This window comes from Spermophilus citellus (genome assembly GCF_964194105.1).
Source record: "Spermophilus citellus genome assembly, chromosome: 3".
NCBI classification, from domain to species: Eukaryota; Metazoa; Chordata; class Mammalia; order Rodentia; family Sciuridae; genus Spermophilus; species Spermophilus citellus.
In genome coordinates this window covers 91,305,285-91,323,906 of record NC_138184.1, presented here as the reverse complement: position 1 = coordinate 91,323,906, position 18,622 = coordinate 91,305,285, and the positions used below count along the sequence as shown (strand labels likewise).

Below are 18,622 nucleotides of genomic sequence, written 5' to 3'. Positions count from 1 at the left end.
CAGACAGCAGGGTGGCAGTGGCTGGGACTGGCCGGGGGCCACACGGTTTCCTTCCCAGGTGATGGGAATATTTTGTAACTTCAAAAGCAGGCAGTAGCACGCAGCTGTCCCAGTGCTGACCGCCCATGGACGGGGAGCTTTCCGGTGACTGACTCATGCTATGGGAGGCTCACCTGGCAGCTGATTATTTTTTAAGTCCAATTATCCCCCAGCATGAAGGTCCGTGTGAGTCCTGCCAGCCGCCTACCCCATCTAACCTGGCATCGCCCGCCCCGCGCAGCCTGGTGCGGTCATACTGGACGGCCAGCTGAGCACCCAGGAGGACCCCGTCCAAGCTTCTGGCTCTCCTCAAGTCAGGTGCCTCGGCTGCGCCACCTGTTGGGTAGGATCACTGGATTCTCAGAGGAGGGGGGCTGAGGCCAGACCTCTGGATCCGGCTGTTCAACAGGCAGCCCTAGCCAGCCGGGGCCTTCAAATGCACTGAGATTTAAATATGTTAATGGATTTGAAATGACATTAAAAATTCACTGCCCAATGGGAGGCCCTTTGGCTTTCAAAGGGGAGGAAACAGTGACACCTTCTGCGACAGGAATGAAGTGACATAAGCCACCCACAGAAGGACTGGACCAGCGGGTGTGAGTCCCCTTACCCCTTACCTTCCACCTCATGGACGGAGCAGAATGGAGGGGCAGGGGCGGGGTTCAGTTTGCAAGATGCAAAGGCCCCAGAGCCTGGGGTGACGGCGCACAGCACCCAGAACAGGCCTGGTGGGCAGACTGTACCCGTAATGTGGCTAAAGTGGCATGTGCCACTACAGTGACAAAACCCAGCTCCTCAGTCACACTGGCCACGCTTCAACCGCTCAATACCAACGCATGGTGAGTGAACATGATTGACCAAGGGGTGCAAAGCATCCCTGTCATCACAGAAAGCACTACTGCAGGGCACTAGTCAGCAGGACTATGCTCGAACAGAAACAAGTGACACTAATACATGGCCCGCCAGCTCCCCAACAGCACCTCCACCAGGCCTGGCACACGGTTGTGTCCAGCTGAACGTCCACCGAGTGGCCTAGGGAACGCGTCTGGAGGGTGGGCCTCCACTCCTGCAGACCATGGTCACTCTGGAGATAGGGCCAGAGCTACCAGCCCTGCTGCTCTTCAGAGAAGATCCAAATTTTTATATTAGATCTTCCAGTTCTTAAATATTGGCTCAGAGATTATTAAATCACTGGCTGACTGGACAGCTAACGTCCCTGCGCCACACCAACCATAAGAGCGAGTTCCAGCAAATTCTCCTTTCCCCATGGGCACAAGGTGCAGCAGGCCAGGACCTGCCAGAGAGCCAGGTGGGTGACAGGGACCACCAAACCCTGCTCACGTCCCCAAGAGCCACTGGAGGAAGCAGAGGAGGAAGGAGGCCACCGCATCTCCCTCGTCCAACATGGCTCGGCACAGGAACCACGCGCCTGAGCCCCGGGGATTAATATTCCAATTCACGTTTCTCACCTCGACGACAGCAGAGCCACCACTGTCACAGAATGCTAGCAGTCAAGATGAATCCCTCATGGGGGAGTCGAGCGAATTAGCAAGGGGGAGGCACAGGGGGTACCCAGGGTGTGGGCACCAAAGACGCAGCCAGGATAAGTCACAAGGCAATGGAGGCTTATGGCTCGTGGCCCCGCACAGCTGAGTATGGGACACCACACTGGCCAGGACCAGATGGTCACACCAAGCCTCGAGGCCAGAGTCAGACCAGAGACCATGATGTGACATGTGACATGTGGGCCATGTCACATTGCAGACCCCAAGCCCCTCCCTAGAAAAGGGCCCTGGGGCTCCTAATGCCTCTGAGGAGAACCTGTTTAAAGAGACCCTCTTTAAACAGGAAAAACTAAGGGGACAAAGAAAAAGGACTGTGTTGGGGTGAGCGGTCCACCCTCCATCCCCCCACTCGCAGCCTTCCTGATGAACTCGGGAGCCAAGAAACCCCATTCTCCCCACCCCCTCCCTGGACCAGACAGGTTGGTCAGAGGGGTCCTGGGGACTCGAGGACAAGCCCTTGCTGAGGACCCTGCCACCTGCACACTCTTCCAACACTCTGGGATGGCACTGAAGGCCTCTGATCAAGACCTGGAGCCCAGCTCACCAGGCCTCTGCTTGGGCTGCCACAGAGGATCACACACAGGGAGGGGTGCCTCACAGGCCACCCCCCTCCAGCCACACACAAGCCCAGAACCTTCATTGAGCAGAAGGCCACTCCAGAGCCACCACATGGAGACCAAGGAAAGACCAGGTGCCAGCTACCCCGCCCTCCCAGCAGGGCCAATCACAGAGTCACAACTTCCCACAGGGTCGGATCTGTAGGGTGGAGCTAAATACTCCACAGAAGGGGTCAGGACACAGCCTGGCACATAGTGCCCTCAATAAACCATGGCTGTCATCATGACTACAGTGACCCGGGGAACCCATCAAAGGCCACCAAGATGACTGCCGTGTCCCAGCCCTAGAAGCAGGCTGCTCCTCGTATCTGGTCATTTCCTCCTTAAAGTTAGCTTTACTTCTTACTAATCCATACCTTATCATGCGGGCCCCCTATCAGAGTTTACAGTTCCTGACATTAGTTTTCCTCTTCAAATCACTGCATGGGTTTGCTCTCCTGCTTGGACCTTGGCTGATGCAGACCCTGTCTATAAGAAATGCAGGTACATACAGGCCAAAACCATGGCACTTCACATAAGCTGGCATCACTGGAGACTGGACAGGCAATAAAATTCTACTGGCCCTAAAAACAGTTGTTAAAGCATATCACTAAAAATAAATATACTGATTCTAACTAAATGTTCAAATGCAGCAAGCTGCATAAAAGTAGTCAACTAAACTCTAAAATTTTAAAGCTGTCGGGTAAGCAGCCCCTCTGGGCAGTTCTGCTGCTTGAGACTCGCCCCTCTGTGGAGAGGATTCCCCCAAAGCTGCACAGGTACTGAGACCCACATGTGCCACCCAGCGCTGCCTCTGGGGGGCAGCACCAACAAGACGGTTTACTGACGTTCGGCAGCACTACCAACCCCCCTCCCACCCCAAGGCAGGTGCAGAAGACAGAAACACTTTTGATTGGCAGGGGAAGGGGCACGTGAGAGTCTCTCTCATCAGTAATTCCTGGCAGATGGATCTACTCTGTGCAGCCTTCAGCACTGGAAGGAAGCAGGGAAGGGGAAACACACTCTGCCCTCCAGAGCTCGGTGTGAGTAGGCCACCAGCCCGGGAATGTTCCTACCAAGGTTCCAGACGTGGGGGGGGGGGGGGGGCACTGCTGGGCAGGGCTCTGAGACCCCTTCCCTGGGCTGCATCTGACTCCAGGCAGCAAGAGCACGTTAACAAGCAAGAATGTCGTGTTCTGCGAGGTTTACGGGCAAGTTCCCATCAGAACAGCTGTCTGGGGTGCTTAGGCCAGGAAGCCCCTCCCCCCTCCAGCTCTGGCCCCTCTGCTGCGCGCTCAGGCGCCCCCAAGGTGGACAGCTCCCGAGAAGCCTCCAGCATGGCATTCGCAGCCTTGAGCCCGCTCCCCTGAGCAACTCCCTTGACCCTACTGGAGGATGTCATCTCTGTGTCTAGCTCTAGGAGCATGTCACTTACTGGCTCTGATGAAGGGACCACTACATGGACAGACCTGGGCCAGAACTGAGACAGACTCGGCCATCAGTCAGCAGGAAGGAGCAAGAGCCCAGCACAGGCAAAGCAAGTCCTGCCACCAGGTGGTGGCTGCAGAAGCCACACCTCCCTGGCTAGCTTTCAGACAAGCCCCGGGCCCCCACTGCAGCCTGCGGAGAGGCTGTGGAGCAGCAGCCTTCCCTGAACCCCTGGCTTCCTGACGACAGGAGCCGGAGTCACCCGTGGGCGCTGGGTACAGCTCAGCCTCTCGTCTCACAACGAGCCTCGCCCAGGCTGCATCCTCCCAGGGCTGCCGCACACATCCCAGGGCAGGCGCCAATTGGCCCAACCACTGTCACGTGCTCAGCCCTCACCCAATTCTTGAGGCCCGAGAGATGGGCTGCTCTGATTGGCCAGGTCATGAGCTCACCCTGGGAGAAGGACAAAGTTAGGGATGGTCAAACCTCCGGGCTTCAGAGCAGGCAGACATGGTTTCCCCCGAAAGAGAGAGAATGGAAAATCGCCACCATCAGATGACAGGATTTGGATATGAAATGACGTTGGAGAATACATAAGCAAAACCACACAAATGAGCACCAGGCACACAGTAGGTGCCCATCAAACACTGGCTGAACGAGAAGAGGACTCACAGCATCTCAAGGGCAGGGCTGCTCTCCACACTTAGAGATGGAAGTGCCCTGGGCCAGAGAAGTTAAGTAACTCACCCACAGAGAGAAGCTGGGGCTGGAACCCAGGCAGGAGGCCACCTGAGCACAGCCCTTGGGGTCTGCGGTGGAAAAGTTAGCAGCTGCAGAGAAACAGCTAGAATGAAGCAGCCCGCGACGTGAAGCCGCAGTGGTCCGGAGCAGCTCATTCCCTGGCTCTGACGCTTGTCTAGAACTTGCAGGAAAAGATGGGGAATGAGAGGAAGGAGGGAGCCCGAAGGACGGAGAGGACCGAGGAAGAAGTTCGGGCCCTTTCCTCCTTCGTGTTACCCTGGGCCACCTGAGGCAATGGTGTTCTTACCCCTAGGAATGATCTGCCACGACAGAAAAGTTGGTCCCCCAGGAAGACAAGGCCACTTTGGACTATGCCGACCCTCCCAGCCACTCGGCCCCTAAATCTAAAAGAAAACCGCTTAACTGGGCCGGGCGTGGGGGGGTGGTGGGTGGAGAGGGAAAAAATATCATAAAGAAATAAAATTTTCATCATAAATTCCCAGTGCTTTTTAGAGAACCCTCTGCATTAAAAATGTGTGTGTGTGTGTGTGTGTGTGTGTGTGTGTGTTGAAAGCTGCAGAGGCACACACTGGAGAACTGGGAGGATGTCCCTGTTGTTCAATGGAAACTTCCAGAACATGAAGAAATACCATGAATCCAAAGGCTGGCACTCCAAGGCCTCTGGGAATCACCCGCCAGAACCAGTGGGCACAGCACTTGGGAAGCACTGGCTGGCCCTACCCTTGAGGACCAGCACCCTGGGCAGGAGGCCTGGATGCAGGGTACAGACCACCCCCCTACGGTGCCCTTCTCCACCCCCAGCTGTCACTGGCTCCCGGTGTCCTGTGACTCCACGCCCTCACATGTCAGCTCTTTCTCTGCCACCGCTCAGCCACACGCTGGCCGCTCTCAGTGGGGGAGATGCTGGGCTCCCCTCCACCCACCACTGCTCCTTCTGAAGCCTTTCTGCCTTTAGGGTCCTGACCTCAGGACACGGAGGAAATCACCAACACACCTTGTCCACCTGGAGGAGGTCATGTTCTGTGCCCCAGGAGAGGCGGCCATGGACGCTGGGGAAAAGACGGGTGTGGATGTACAAAAAGAAGTTTCTTATCCATTTCCAGTAGGAAGAAATACACCACGAGCTGGTGAATGGCTACCTTATGGGAGACCAGGGGATTAAAAGGGAACTCGGACCCATCGGTAGCATTTCTAAAACCACGTTTATGTCTTTGACAGAGAGTGTCCTGCATCAGCCAGGCTCCTTGTATTTACCAGAAAAACTCCACCGCCCAGGACCTGGCAGAGTGAGATCACGCACTCAAACTCCGTGCAGCCGGGCGCTCACTCTGTTCCCCAGTCAACCCACACCTGCTGAGTCTGTCACCACAAACCAGACCACTGTGGGGAAACCAGCTGTCCCTGGTCCTTTCCTCTCCTTTTTCCTCAGTAGCAGAACCCTGATTTTTAGCAACCTAAAATAAAGACTGAATTTCCTGGGCTCTCTTGCAGCTAGATGGGGCCCTGTGACGAAGCCTAGCCAATGGAGAGTAAGAGAAGCATCATGGACTCGTCCTTAAAAGACAGCTGTGCACATCCTTCACCCATCTTCATCCGCTCCCCCATCCTGCTGCCTGGAATGGAGATGAGATGGTTGTACCTGTGGATGCCATCTTGGAGAGGGACAAAGACCAGAACCTTGAAATGGTGGAAAAGAGGGAGCACTCCAGGGAACAGAGTCCCCAGAATCATCCTGAACTTGGCTTCAGAATCTTTTTTTTTTTTTACTCCTGCCTTCACCTAATTCATTATTCTTAGTGATTGAAATTACAACCTTCTCTTTTTTTCTTTAATGTTCTTCAGTTTCCTAGTTAATGTATCAAAATGTAGTCCTATCCTTTCCTTTTCCTTTTCCCTTCTCTCTTTTTCCTACTTAGGATTCACTTGTATTCTTATTGGCTTCAGAATCTTATTGATGAGAGAAACAAACCTCATCACAGTTTTGAATCTCCTCACTCCCTCTTGGGCCCAGTCTCAACAGGCATCCCCATCACCCCCCATCCAGGCTCCCTTGTCCCAGGGAGCAGCACCTCTTCTGGGTGACAGAGCTGCAGGCCTCAGAGCCCCCAGACCAGCAGAGTCAGAAGGTGCCCCCAGCCCGGATGGCAGCCAGGAGCCCTGGGAGAGCAGGCTGTCTTCTTTGATATCAGAACTACCTCGGCTACAGCAGCCAGAGCCACCTGCCTCTACCTGGCGACCACCACCCCCAGCTCCGCAGCCTCACCCCTTCACCCCGCCCCTGGGGTCACCAAAGCCAGCTCCCTGCCTGAGCGCCCCACACCTCACCTCCCCCAGAAGACAACATGCCCAGGTGGTGCAGGCAGCACCCAGCATGGAGAGGAGACAGATGACGTCACCCCACTGGGCACAGCCTCTGAAATGGCCCGTGCCTGCTCTAAGGGTGCTGTTGCTCCCACGAGCTGTGGACCCCCTGGAAGTGGGGTGGTTGGGCCAGAGAGCAGGTGGCTCCTTCGTAGCACATTCCGAATGTCCTACATCTGCTCCAAAGCAACTGCACACTGTGAGCTCCAGGCATGATCAAGTGTCCCTGGGCTGGGGGCCGCCCAAGGGCAGGCGTTAGCAGGCGGGGTGGGGGCTGCCCTTCACAGGTGGGGGAGCTGCTTCCCAGACTCTCCTTTGGGACATAACCCTGTGCCAATCCTAGCAGCACAGGTGAGCTTCTGGCTCACAGGTAGCCGATCAGACACCCTCTTCCACCGCAGGCCTGTCCCTGCTGAGGGGTCAGCACCCCACCCAAGTTAGTCCAGTACGTCTGAGTCCTCGGTTTCCTCCTGGGACAACTAGGAAAGTGACATGTGGCTTCTGCCAGTCAGGGGACAGACTGGAGCTGACCGTAGCGGGCTCTGCCACCAAGTAAAGAAAGCCCATCTGAGAACGAAGTCAGCACAGGAGAAAAGAGCCAGGAGGTCAAGGGAGAGAGCAGAAGCTCTGAGTGTGAGAATAGGGAGCTCCTGGATCCAGCCAGACCTAAACCTGTTTCCCTCATGAGCTTCCCAGCTCCAGGGAAGGGTAAATTCCCACTCTCGTCCCTGGCAACCAAAAGAATCCAGACTCAAACAATGACATACTCCTGTGTTTGGCCCGTCATCTCCATGAGTACACCCAAAATCTCAACATTTAAAGCATCATAAGCCTCAGAGTCAAAGATAAACACAGAGAAGGCTACATTCATCTTTAAAACCATCCAGTAAGAAAAAAAAACACCAGATCACGAAAGAGAGCCACTGACTGGAGTCACCTGGAACATAAATTAGCCAGCCAGTGGGTTCCTTAGGTACCAGTTCCCTCCAGCAGAATCCCTCCAAGGGGTCTTCTGAGCTGCGAGCCATGGAGCTCTGCCTGCAGAGCAAAAATAGCTCGCACACACATGTGCTACTATTTTTAAAACGTTACATAAATGCTACTGTAATTACCAAAACCCACGCGTTCAAAAGCATTACTGAATTGATGGCGACTTTCAATCAATATGTTTTTCTTTTTCAACACAGAGATACCAAACCCACAATTCTTTTCGTTGGGGAGTTGAATAATTTTTTTCTCTTGACATTAGAAAGAGTTCCTTGCTCTTGAACACACTCAAAGTGCTGTAAATGTACATCCACTGAGAAGGCCCCGCCTGACCACTTCAGCCACACTTTGCCTTAAACAGGGCCAGAAGTAGGTAGCTCACTTGAGCTTTGCAGGACAAACACACAATCTCTGTCACAACTGCTCCACCCTGTCAGGGTTGTGCCAGAGCAGCCATGCACACTAGGTAAACAAACAGGCATGATGGTGTTCCAATAAAACTTTATTTACAAACACAAGTGGGGGGCTAGACACTGTGCATAGAGCACAGTTTGCTAATGCCTGGCTTAAAGGGTGCAGAAAACAACAAGCGACATGTCAGGAGCCAAGGCCAGCACAGGGTCAGAGGGCATTTACACAACTCTAAAATGTCCTTGAAATTGATGGAGGAAATACAATTTGATCGACACACAACTTTTCGCTGCTGCATCTACTGAAGAAAATGAGGACACCTGCATCAGCCAATGAACAATAAACCATACCAGAATAATCACATCAACACGGGAAGAGTTGGGTTCTTTCGATGTTAGTGGTTTCAGCAGGAAAAATGAGCACCAGAGTCCAACAGGTCACAAATCAAACCCAGACTCTGCCTGGTGCCAGCGTGACCAGCCCCCACTCCCTCAGCCATCGTGGCGGTGATGTTGGTAAGGGCCACCTTGACACAGCACTTAGTGTGCTGGACCCTATGCTAATGAGTGCTCTAGCCCTCCTGACTGACTCTCCTGATGTGCTACCTCCCCGTGTCACAGATGTGAAACTGCAGGTTCAGACGGCTAGACTTCTCCATTGGGCTCTCGGGAGACCTCACGCAAAGCAAAAGTCCAACTCACAGATCAAGTCCTGTTTGTTAATTTCATCATTTAACGGAGATTGATTTGGTCCCAATTCCAAGTACAGTGATAGGCACGCGGTAGGCGCTCAACAAAATGTACTGAGTGAGTCCAAAATGCATTGAGTGCGGCTCAACTTTCCCCCTAACCAACCAAACCCAGCACTCCTCCTGTCCTCCCAGCTACCACTGTCACCGCCTAGCCCCTCAGGGTCGTCCTGCTTCTGCTCACGTGGGCCACAGCGTCCTCACCTCCTCACACCTGCCGACGCTCCCATCCCAGAGAAAAAGACAAGTCCTCGCAGGGTCTGGTCCCTGGCACCCCTGGCCCCATTTCCACTGCCATCCCTCCACTCACTCAACCCAGCCTCGCTGACCTCTTTCCTCCTCTGTCCCTGCCACATTCTGACCTCAGGGCCTCCACACTGGCTCTTCTTCTGCCTGCGGCACAGCTGCCAGGCCACCTCCCCCCCAGGTCCTCGTCCAACCCCCAGGACAGGATCTCCACCCTCCTGCCTCTGTCCCATCACCAACCCCGAGAACACTGCCCTCCCAGCCAGGTGTAGACATGACGAGGACAGACGAGCAGGGTGAGAGGGATGGACACGGGTCCAAGGAAGGAGACCTGCAGGAGCCAGAGGTCAGGGCCACCTTATGGATGGGGAAACTGAGCCCCAGGGAGGCCGAGAACCCCCAACCTGGACTCTGATATTCACAGCTCCCAGGAACACACACGAGAAGTCTGCAGGCAGATGGGGCCTGAGGCACTGGGTCCCCCGCGAGCCTGGAGGAGCCCCAACTCCCTGCCACCCAGAAAAAACACTGTTGGCAAAATAATCTTTCCCACCCACACCATGCTGCCCCCCAGCCCTCCCCACTCGGCATGCCATGAGGATGAAGCAGCGGTGAGAGCGGTGGCCTCCTCTATCCTCGTTTCCCACAGTCCCCTCCTCCCCGTCAGGCACCTGCTCCCCACTGCCCTGACCCCTTGGCACACCCAGCAACCCGCAGCAGCAGATGGCACAGGACAGAGGGGACACCCCGGGAGGCAGGATGAGCAAGGAGTCCTATGCCCAGCGCGGAGGACAGGAAACAAAGGCAGCGAGGGACGCAGGCCACTGCAGGGCTGCACCCCGCAGGCGGCTTGGGAGGCTCCAGAGTCACCCTGCGTTTTCTCGTGCCTGTTGGCCACTGTGCCTGTTGGCCACAGTGCGTTCAGAGCCTGGGCGGGAGGCACTCGCACTGAGCAGTCGCTGCAACGCTGCTGGCTGACTCACCTCCAGGACCAGGATTCCGCAGCCACTAGGAGCTGGTGCCCCCAACGGGTTAATTCAGGCTAGCACCACAAGATGCCGCTCAGAAGCACGGCGGAGCTGGACACTCCACCACCTCAGTAATAAAATCCAGCAAATCAAATTGCACTCTATCGATTTTTTATGTAACTATTTTGGGGCCAAAGCACAAGGAGAGGGTATTGATCAGCTAAGGAGTCCAGTGTCGGGGACTTCAGCTTGCAGCACCCCGGGGGCGGAATGAGTGATGCGGCAGAGACCAGGGACTGGAATTCAAGTACAAGGGACCCAAGCATCCCTCTCTCCTTCCCCAGAGAATGGCCATGGAGAGTCTGGTTGCCCCAAGAGAAGATGCAAACCCCAGCACCCCATGGAACACGGGGTGACAGCCTGCTTGACCCTCCCTGCAGCCCCACACTCAAGCATGTGCCTGCTCTGTGGCCATCTCAGCCCACAGGATGGCAGCACCTAGGCACAGAGCATGTGTCCTCTGTCCCCCCAGGGTCCTGAGTGCTCAGGGCTCATTCCTATGTGACTGTTGGAAAGACAGACGGACGGGGACAGATGCACAGGCTGGTGGCTGGTGTGCTTGCCCTGCACCAGGCACTGTGCAGAGAGACTTTCAAAGACTCACACTCCTCTGCCTGGAAGACTCCCCCCAGGATGGCACCTTCTGGTCACTTAGGTCTCAGAGAAGAAAACTGCCACCTCCTCCAAGAAGTCTTCCCAGAATGCCCGCCCAGCCACGTCCCATCCCATCACCATACCTCGACTAGGAGAAGCTCAAACGAACATCTGGGGTTTCCCTCTGGTGTGTCTGGTGTGTCTGGGGGCTGCTTGCCTGTCCCCACCACTGCCCAAGCTGCCCTGGAGTGCAAGCCCCAAGGTCACGCGCTCCAAGCTGAGGGCAGGGAAACTGAGGCAAGGTTCCAGGACAAGAAGGTGCCCTCAGGTGTTCTGGGGAGGAGCCACTACCCTGCCACTCATGGGCTGTGGGTTCCTCTGAGCCTCAGCCTCCCCAGCTGGACACACCCCAACCCCTAACCTCAACAGCTGCCCAATAACCTTGAAATCCTAGAGGGAGGGGCCACCAGAGATAGCTCAATGGTCACCATCCTTCTCTTTGCGGCTCTGATGACTGCCGCAGAGCTCCCGCAGTCCCCCCTACCTCTGCTGTCCCAGCCCCTCCCTGCGCCCTCAGCCCCCTGCACACTGCTGTGGAGTGCATACCTCTTTCTCACTGAAGCCCCCAGTCCTGAACTGAGATCGGCAGGGGAGGATCTCAGGGCCTATTTTACAGGTGGGGAAACTGAGTCTCAGGAGGTAAAGGGGTGAGGCCAACACTGCCCAGATCTCCCAATTGCTTTAGAGAAGCCAGAAATCTGGATCCCAATATTGATCCCAATTTTTAAATACCAGTAACTGCCGAGAGAAATTTGATGGCCAGATATCCCCAAGGAGAGCCAGTGGCCTCTGTGGACGAGCCCTCCACATCCGCTCAGTCTCCCCAGCACCCAGTGCTCCCTGGCAAAGTGGCCCAAGCTCTTGACTGAAGAGGTGGGATGTGGAAGGGTCAAAGGTCCCCTGTTTACATCCACAGTGGCTGTGTGACCTTGCGTAAATAACATCACTTCTCTGGGCCTCAGTGTCCTCAGCTGTAAAATGGGACAAACAGCAGTTCCTACCCATAAGGATATCAAAGACTCTGTGAGCTCAAGTCTGGGGAGGGCTGGGAGTTCTTGTGAGATTACTAATTCTGGGGCATACCGAAGAGCAAAAACTAGGTCCTGACACCAAAAGGAAGGAGGGGGAATTCTCCCTGCCAACCTCTCGCCCTTCAATGGACCCTCTAATACCTCGAGGGCACGGAATTCTAAAGGAACCCGGTTGCCTGCAGAGTGCCCTCCAATCTGTTTGATTCCTCGGCTCTGAACCTCTGCTCAGTTAGGAGATTCACCTGCTGCAGAGACACAGTTAGGGGGCAGGAAGGACGGGCACAGCAAGAGAGCTTAGGAACCACCTGCAACCGAAGAGTGACCGGCCCATGCAGAGGCCAGTCCTGGCCATTCTGCAAAAGCTATGAGAGGTGGCAGATAAGGAATCCTGGCTGTGCCTGACCCCAGGCGTGTGACTGGCCTTCCCTCTACACATCACCTGTAAGTGCAGATAATGAGTGTCCCCCCGAAAGCCAGGGGCGCCACTGTGTCCATGTAAGGGCCCCCAGGGCCCCTCCAGCACAGACTGCAGAGGACTGGGGGAGCAGCACCCTCGCCCCATCAGCTCCACCATGGTGGTGACAGCCTGCCCCCTGATTGACACTTGCATCTTGGCAGTGCCAAACAGCTGCCATTCTGTGACCTTGGGCCCCTTTGGTAGAGTCCTGGGCCCCTGAAGATGGCTCAGAACTCCTTTACCCAAAGGGCCAGGGGACGGGTGAGGAAGGCCCAGGCAAGGAGTGGAGAAGAGGAGCCGGAGTGAGGCAAGAATCCAAACCTGAATCCTGGCCTGTCCACTGTGTGGCGCCAAGCATGGCACTGCCCCTGCCTGTCCCCTGTCTCCCCTGTGTCCCCAACACCTTCTTGCCCCTAAAGGTCCACCACTCTGCTGCATGGTCACCCAGCGCTGCCCGTGGCACCAGCTGCCTCCATCTCCCCTCGTGCAGTGGGCGGTGCACTTGCCGAGTCCCGTAGCCTGAAGGGAAATGGACCCTCTCCATCCCCGGCCATCCCCATTCAAACCTAGACCGGGAGAGAAGAAAGGAGCCACCCAACCGCATAGAAGTGGGGGCTCATCTGGGAACGGGGCTCCTGAAGGGCCTCGCTGGCCCAGAGACCACCCTCCCGGACTCCAAGCCAACAGGCGAGGGGTTTCTCTTTGTCCCCTGGATCATGGCAACCACGGGGCTTTGTTGGCGCCGAGCAGCGGATCTCAAGCAGGAGCCGCACGCCTCCCGGTTCCTGCATCCGGTGGGGGGGGGGGGGGAGGCATGAAGTGATTTACTCTGGGAACCTCCACTGTGTCACCCTTAAATCACTGGAGGAGGTGACAGCATTTGCATACCACTTGCCACCTCCTCCCAGTCCCACCTCTCGGCAGAGCAGCCACGCACGCACGGGCAGACCCCCCTTCCAAAACACCACCATAGTGAAGGAACATTCTGCTTGCCACACCAAGGTGCCAGCAGTGCCTCTGCCCTGCAAGCCAGCGGCCCACTCACAGGGCCCCTCTGCCAGGGGTGCGCTCCACCCACCCGATTGCACAGACCCCAGCATAATGGGTTGGGCATAATGGGTCAATGAAGCAAGGCACCTCATTTTCCCCAGCAGGGATGTGACCATGCCGCTAATTTGCAAAGCCACAGCAGGCACAAAAGTGGCTTGAATAATGGGGCCCCCTGGTCGCTAAGCTGGGGGATTTGTGCTGACTCTACCCAAGCGCAGCTCCATATGCTTCAGTGCTCGGAGGCTGAAAGCAGCCAGTCCACCCACCACGCTCTTTACCATGGCAGCTACCCACGCAGGAAGGGGCAAAGGCACGGCCGTGTGCCAGGGAGCGCACCCTTGCCGCTGAGCTCCCCCAGCCCCTCTCCTGGAGCCGCAGCGGGCCCCTCAGAGACGATCTGAAAAACCCACCCAGCTCCGAGGAAGCTCTGGTTAATGCCTCTGAACCAAGTGTAGGCAGCTAGGTATCTTTCAGGAATTTCAGCCTTGGTTTTTGAGCTAGTACTAAATATAGAGTTCTCAAACTGTCGTCTCTTTATGTCCCTGGTGGGAACATAAAGACTTACATGCGCGTCCAAGAACCTCAGTGGCACCAGCGACTCTGCCCCAGTGGCATTTGCCTGACTGAGGTGTCCAGCTGAGACCCTGGAGGAGGGCAGAGGGCAGCAGGGCCTGGGGCAGGCTGGCAGCAGCTCTCAGGGGTGGGGCCCCTTCCCCCCCAAGAGCAGGCTTCCAGGGCCAGGCTCTCCCGCGGCTGGGGAAGGGACGGGACCAGCACGTTCTCCTACAAAGCATCAGGCAGGCAGTGTCTCTGAGAGGTTTCCGAGAGTCACTTCCGAGCACATCCAGGCAAATGCTGACCCCCGTGGAGAAACAAAATAGTGACAAAACTGCAATTTTCAAGTCTGAGGGACTGTGCACTTTTGGAAACAGGTCCCAGGGCTTCCGCTGAGAGGAAGCAGCCCAACCCCAGTAGCAGACCCTCTCATGTGCCACAGAGGAACCCCCACAGCAAAAGGGCTCCTGCAGCTGCTCATTAGGCAAGCCTGTTGAAGATCCATTCACGGGGAGCCCAAGGCCACCCTGTGGACCCAGCCAAAGCCAGTGCCTGGTGTCTCTCAGGGAAGGTTTCCCAAGCTCAAGGTCTTATTAAATATTTGGGGTCACTTAAGGGCATCTGGAGGGAAGACAATATTTACTTTTGCCATGCAAATGCATCACACACCAAGTTGGCATGCAGATATGCTCCCAACTGCAACCTCACCAAGACTGTTGAAGCTGGAAAGTTAAAGTTGTATTTTTCTCCTGTGTTCTGCCGGCTGTGGGGTCTGTTTGTTAAGCAAATGGGGAGAGATTTTTCTAAGGGAAGAGCTACCTGCTCCCAAATCATGGGTTCGTATTTTTAAAGGTCTAGAAAATTGAGCTCCCAGACGCACATGAATGTCGCTCGTGACTACTCCTGTTCATCCCAGCCTTGGAGACGTTCTCCCCTGCTCGGGTGGGGGGAGGGGAAGCACCGTCACTTCAGGACAAGCTTCCCCTGGAACCAACATGCAGCCACACTGAGGTGGTAGAAAGCTTTCCAAACTCCAGCCAAGACAGAAAATACCTGACTATTTTGCCTTCGCCACTCACGGTGTTTTGGCGACAGCTGCGCCGGTGCCGGCGGGGAGCCCAGCTCGCTAGTACCCGGGCAGTGGCTCTGAACATCACCACATTCCAGGCGGCCCTGAGCGCGCTGGGGGCCGCTTGGCCACCGCTACCCTCTCTCGCCCACCTTGGGGTCAGGGCGCTACACAACCCACGTTTTCAGGAAGCAAGCAGCCGCTAGCCCTTGGCTAGAGGAGGCTACTTGGGGAGGGGGTACCTTTGAGGGAAATGAAAACAGAGGAGCGCGACGGGGCGCGGGGAGGGGCTGCGGACAGCCAGACAGCGCAGGCTGAGACTGCCTCAAGGCCCCGCAGGTGTCCTGGGAACGCACGGCCCGTGCTACCTTGGGCAGCGGGCAGCTGGGAGAAGAGCTGCATGGACCCCTGCAACAGCTAAACCCCCGCCTGAACCTGGACCTGGGGGGTGTCCCCCGGCAGGGCAGGGAGGGGGCTAGATTGCTGAGGCGCGCCCCCACCCGCCTCCAGAGGCTGAGCGCATCCCGTCTGTTGCCCCCGTGCGCCCGGAATGGATCCGCAGGAAAGCTGGAGGTTTAGAGAGGAAGGCTGGCGGGTTCTCGCGCTGGGGCCCCTGCGCTCCCAGGGTCTCCCCAGATCTGTCCAAGTCCGGGAGACCAAAGCTGCCAAGGACTTGAGAAACGGAAGCTGCCGCCCCGTTTAGGAGCCAACTTTGTGCGCGGCGGCCGGGGTCGGGGATGGGGTCCCGGGACGCGTTACCTGGGCACCGGAGCGCAGTCAGCGCCAGCAGGAGCCCGAGCGGCGGCGCCCGGCCCGGGGGCGGCATGGTCCTCTGCGCGCGGTGGGCGCGGCGCGGGGCTGCTCCTCTCGCGCCCGGCCCGGCCCGCGGCTCCCGGGAGCAGCCCCGGCGGCTACGCCCGGGCGCCGGGCATGGCTCGCTCCCAGCGCGCTGCTCCTCCCCAGACGCAGGCGCCGGGGCTGGCGGCGTCTCCTCCGCTGAGCCTCCGCGCTCTCCCGGGCTCGGCCGTGCGCGGCTGGCGAGCTGGGGCCGCCGGGCTCAGCGCCGCGCGCCCTCGCCTGCTGCCCCGCACTTGGCCCGAGTTGCTCGGCCCCCACCACCGCCGCCGCCGCGGCTCCTGCGCCCCAGCGCCCGTCCCATCCCGGTCGCGCCGCCGCCGCCGCCGCCTCTGCCAGCGCCAGCTGCTGGCCGCCCCTCGAGCCAGCGCGAGAGTGAGCGAGCGAGCGAGCGAGCGAGCCCGGGAGGAGGGGGAGGCGGGCGAGGGAGGGGCCGGGAGGCGGGGGGAGGGGCCGCCGCCCGGGGGACGGGGCACCAGGAGGCCGCCCAGCCGATAGGCGGCGGGACGTGCCACTCCTCGGCGTCCCCGGGGGCGGGCGCCTGGCCGCGGAGGCCTGGGGAGACCCGAGCCGGTGGTCTGGGGCGTTTGCGGGGGCCGCGGACCGCGGGAGGGGTTCAGAGTGCGGAGAGGGGGGTCCTCAGGTAGATCTTGGCGTGTTAGGGGTGTAGTGATGGGCGGTCCCAAGGTCGAGGTCGGCCAGGGGGCTAAGGGAGGGCCCTCGGAATGGGGCAGCAACGTCTGGAGAGGAGGTGTCTGCGGGGAACAGAAAGCGCGAGGCTGAGCGCAGACAAGAGGTCCTGTGATACATCTGGCTCAGCTTGGGGGTGCCCGCGGGGGAGGGGGAGGCATGCCCCAGGAGTGGGGGCGATGTGAGGAGTGTCTGCAAGCTCTGGGACCCGGGTGGGAGAGGAGTGCGCAGGCTGGGCGCGGTCAAGGATCCTGGAACAGATAGAAGGCGTCGGGGGATGTCTAGGATGCGAAGCTGGAACTCTTGTTTAATGCAGAAGGTGCCTCCCCGTGTCTCACAGGCCTTAGGAGCTCGGAGGCGAAGGCCGGGAGTTCTCTCCTGGAAAGGGGACATTCCTGATCCGACCAGTTCCCAAGGCAGGGTCAGGCGGTGCCCGGGTTAGATTCTTCCAGGCCATGGGAAGGGCCACAGCCAGAGTGGGGAGGGAGGTGACAAGTCACAGGGGAAGCAGAAACCACTAGTCTTCCTCTGCGCAAGGCCCCCAACCTAAGCCAGCCAAGAGGGGAAACAGTGAGTTCATGGGGCTGGGAACAGTGGGGGCTTCTACAGTATCCCCCCATGCCTGGAAAGTTCCTGGGCCCACCTGGTGGAGTCCTTGCCCCACGCCAACCCCATCATACCAGACGCTAGCTCCGTTTGCCATGAAAAGTGGGTCAAACTTTGCAAACAGTCAATGGGGGGGGGGGTAGAGAGGCCTGGGGAAGTCTAGAGCTTTGGAGGAGAACCCCTGTTCTTCCACTCCCTCCATGTGCAGCTTGGGGCAAGCCAGCCCCCCTGAGCCTCAGTTTCCCTGTCTCTGACAGCATTCACCTGGTGTCCCCAGTAACACAGACAAAGCCCCAACCTAGGAAATAAGTGCTCGTGTGAAGGTATCTGCTGTCGACATTATCATTCTCATTATGGCCATTATTATTATGTATCCGACTTTCCTCCACTGGGCCCAGAGCTCACATCAGAACAATCCTCTCCCCCTCCCAGCTGGTGAGGGGGATGGAGAGGGACCGGGCACCTGCTTCATTAGTACAGACAGGCTCATTAGCAGAGGCAGCATCAGCTCTTCCTAGATAAAAGAAGGAAGGAAGAGCCCAGGGCAGGTGGCCAGTCTCCAGCCCAGGTTAATTAGGAGACATAAAGGGACTTTCCTGTTGCTGCTAACAGGCTTCCTTCCCAAGGAGCCAACGCCCTGGCCAAGCCCCTCTAGGCTCCCTGGCAGTCCCCAGAGTGGCTGGAGAATGTGACTGGAGGTCTCCCTGCGGTCGTGAAGACCCCTCTCTCCCCTCCCTGGGACTGTTTCCCCAGCCAGGAGGATGGTCATGGAGACGCTGTCCAGCCTCTCTTGGGGTCCCCAGCCACCTCCCATCTCTCCCACTCATGCATAAGAATGTGCAGAGTTGAGCACCTACTGTGTGCCTGGAAACAGAAATAAATGGAGGGCCTTTCCTCTGGGGGATTCTCTGATGGGGGCAGCTAATCACATGGCCACACAAAACAGGAGAGAGCCTCAGCAGGGAAAGACCAGGGTGCTCACGCCCACGGGGATGGTGAGTGTTGGGGATCTGTGACCAGAGACGAATCCAGAGGTTCTTCTGTGGGGTGTGTGTTGAGATCAGGCACAAATGGTCCAACAAGATACAAACCTGTGGTCATACCGTCCAGGGGTTGGCCCATAGCCGCCCCATCCCACCCCACAGAGCCACCCTGCTTCTCCAGGACAGAGCTGCGGTTGGGATATGCCTTCCTCCAGCTAGTGGTGCTGAGTGACTGGACACTAAGGAGAGGAGGGTGGCTTTTCCATGCCCCAGCTGTGTAACTTTAGACGAGCCTCTAACCCTCTCTGAGCTCGTGTGTGGAGCAGCCCCAGCCCATCTTGTCGTTGGGGGAGGGTTTCTGCATATTAACCAGGACCCTGTGCCTAAATCTGTAATAGGTTTGTCCCTGGAAGTCATGGGGGTGGGGATGTTCCCAGATTCTGAAGGACTCTGAGAAGGCTAGGGACTGGCAATAGTGACTACGAGGCACCCCTACCCTCG

The 18,622-nt window shown here is 57.5% G+C and overlaps 1 protein-coding gene across 1 annotated transcript in view; it reads right to left on the bottom strand.

Annotated features, from left to right (window-relative positions):
- TMEM132B (transmembrane protein 132B) overlaps positions 1-16,188 on the bottom strand; it is a 317,079-nt gene extending 300,891 nt beyond the window's left edge. The window contains exon 1 of the mRNA XM_081285511.1: positions 15,747-16,188. Within this exon, the coding sequence (XP_081141637.1) occupies positions 15,747-15,813 (67 nt within the window). The 5' untranslated portion in view covers positions 15,814-16,188. The remainder of the gene's footprint in view (positions 1-15,746) is intronic.
- Between the last annotated feature and the right edge of the window lie 2,434 nt (positions 16,189-18,622).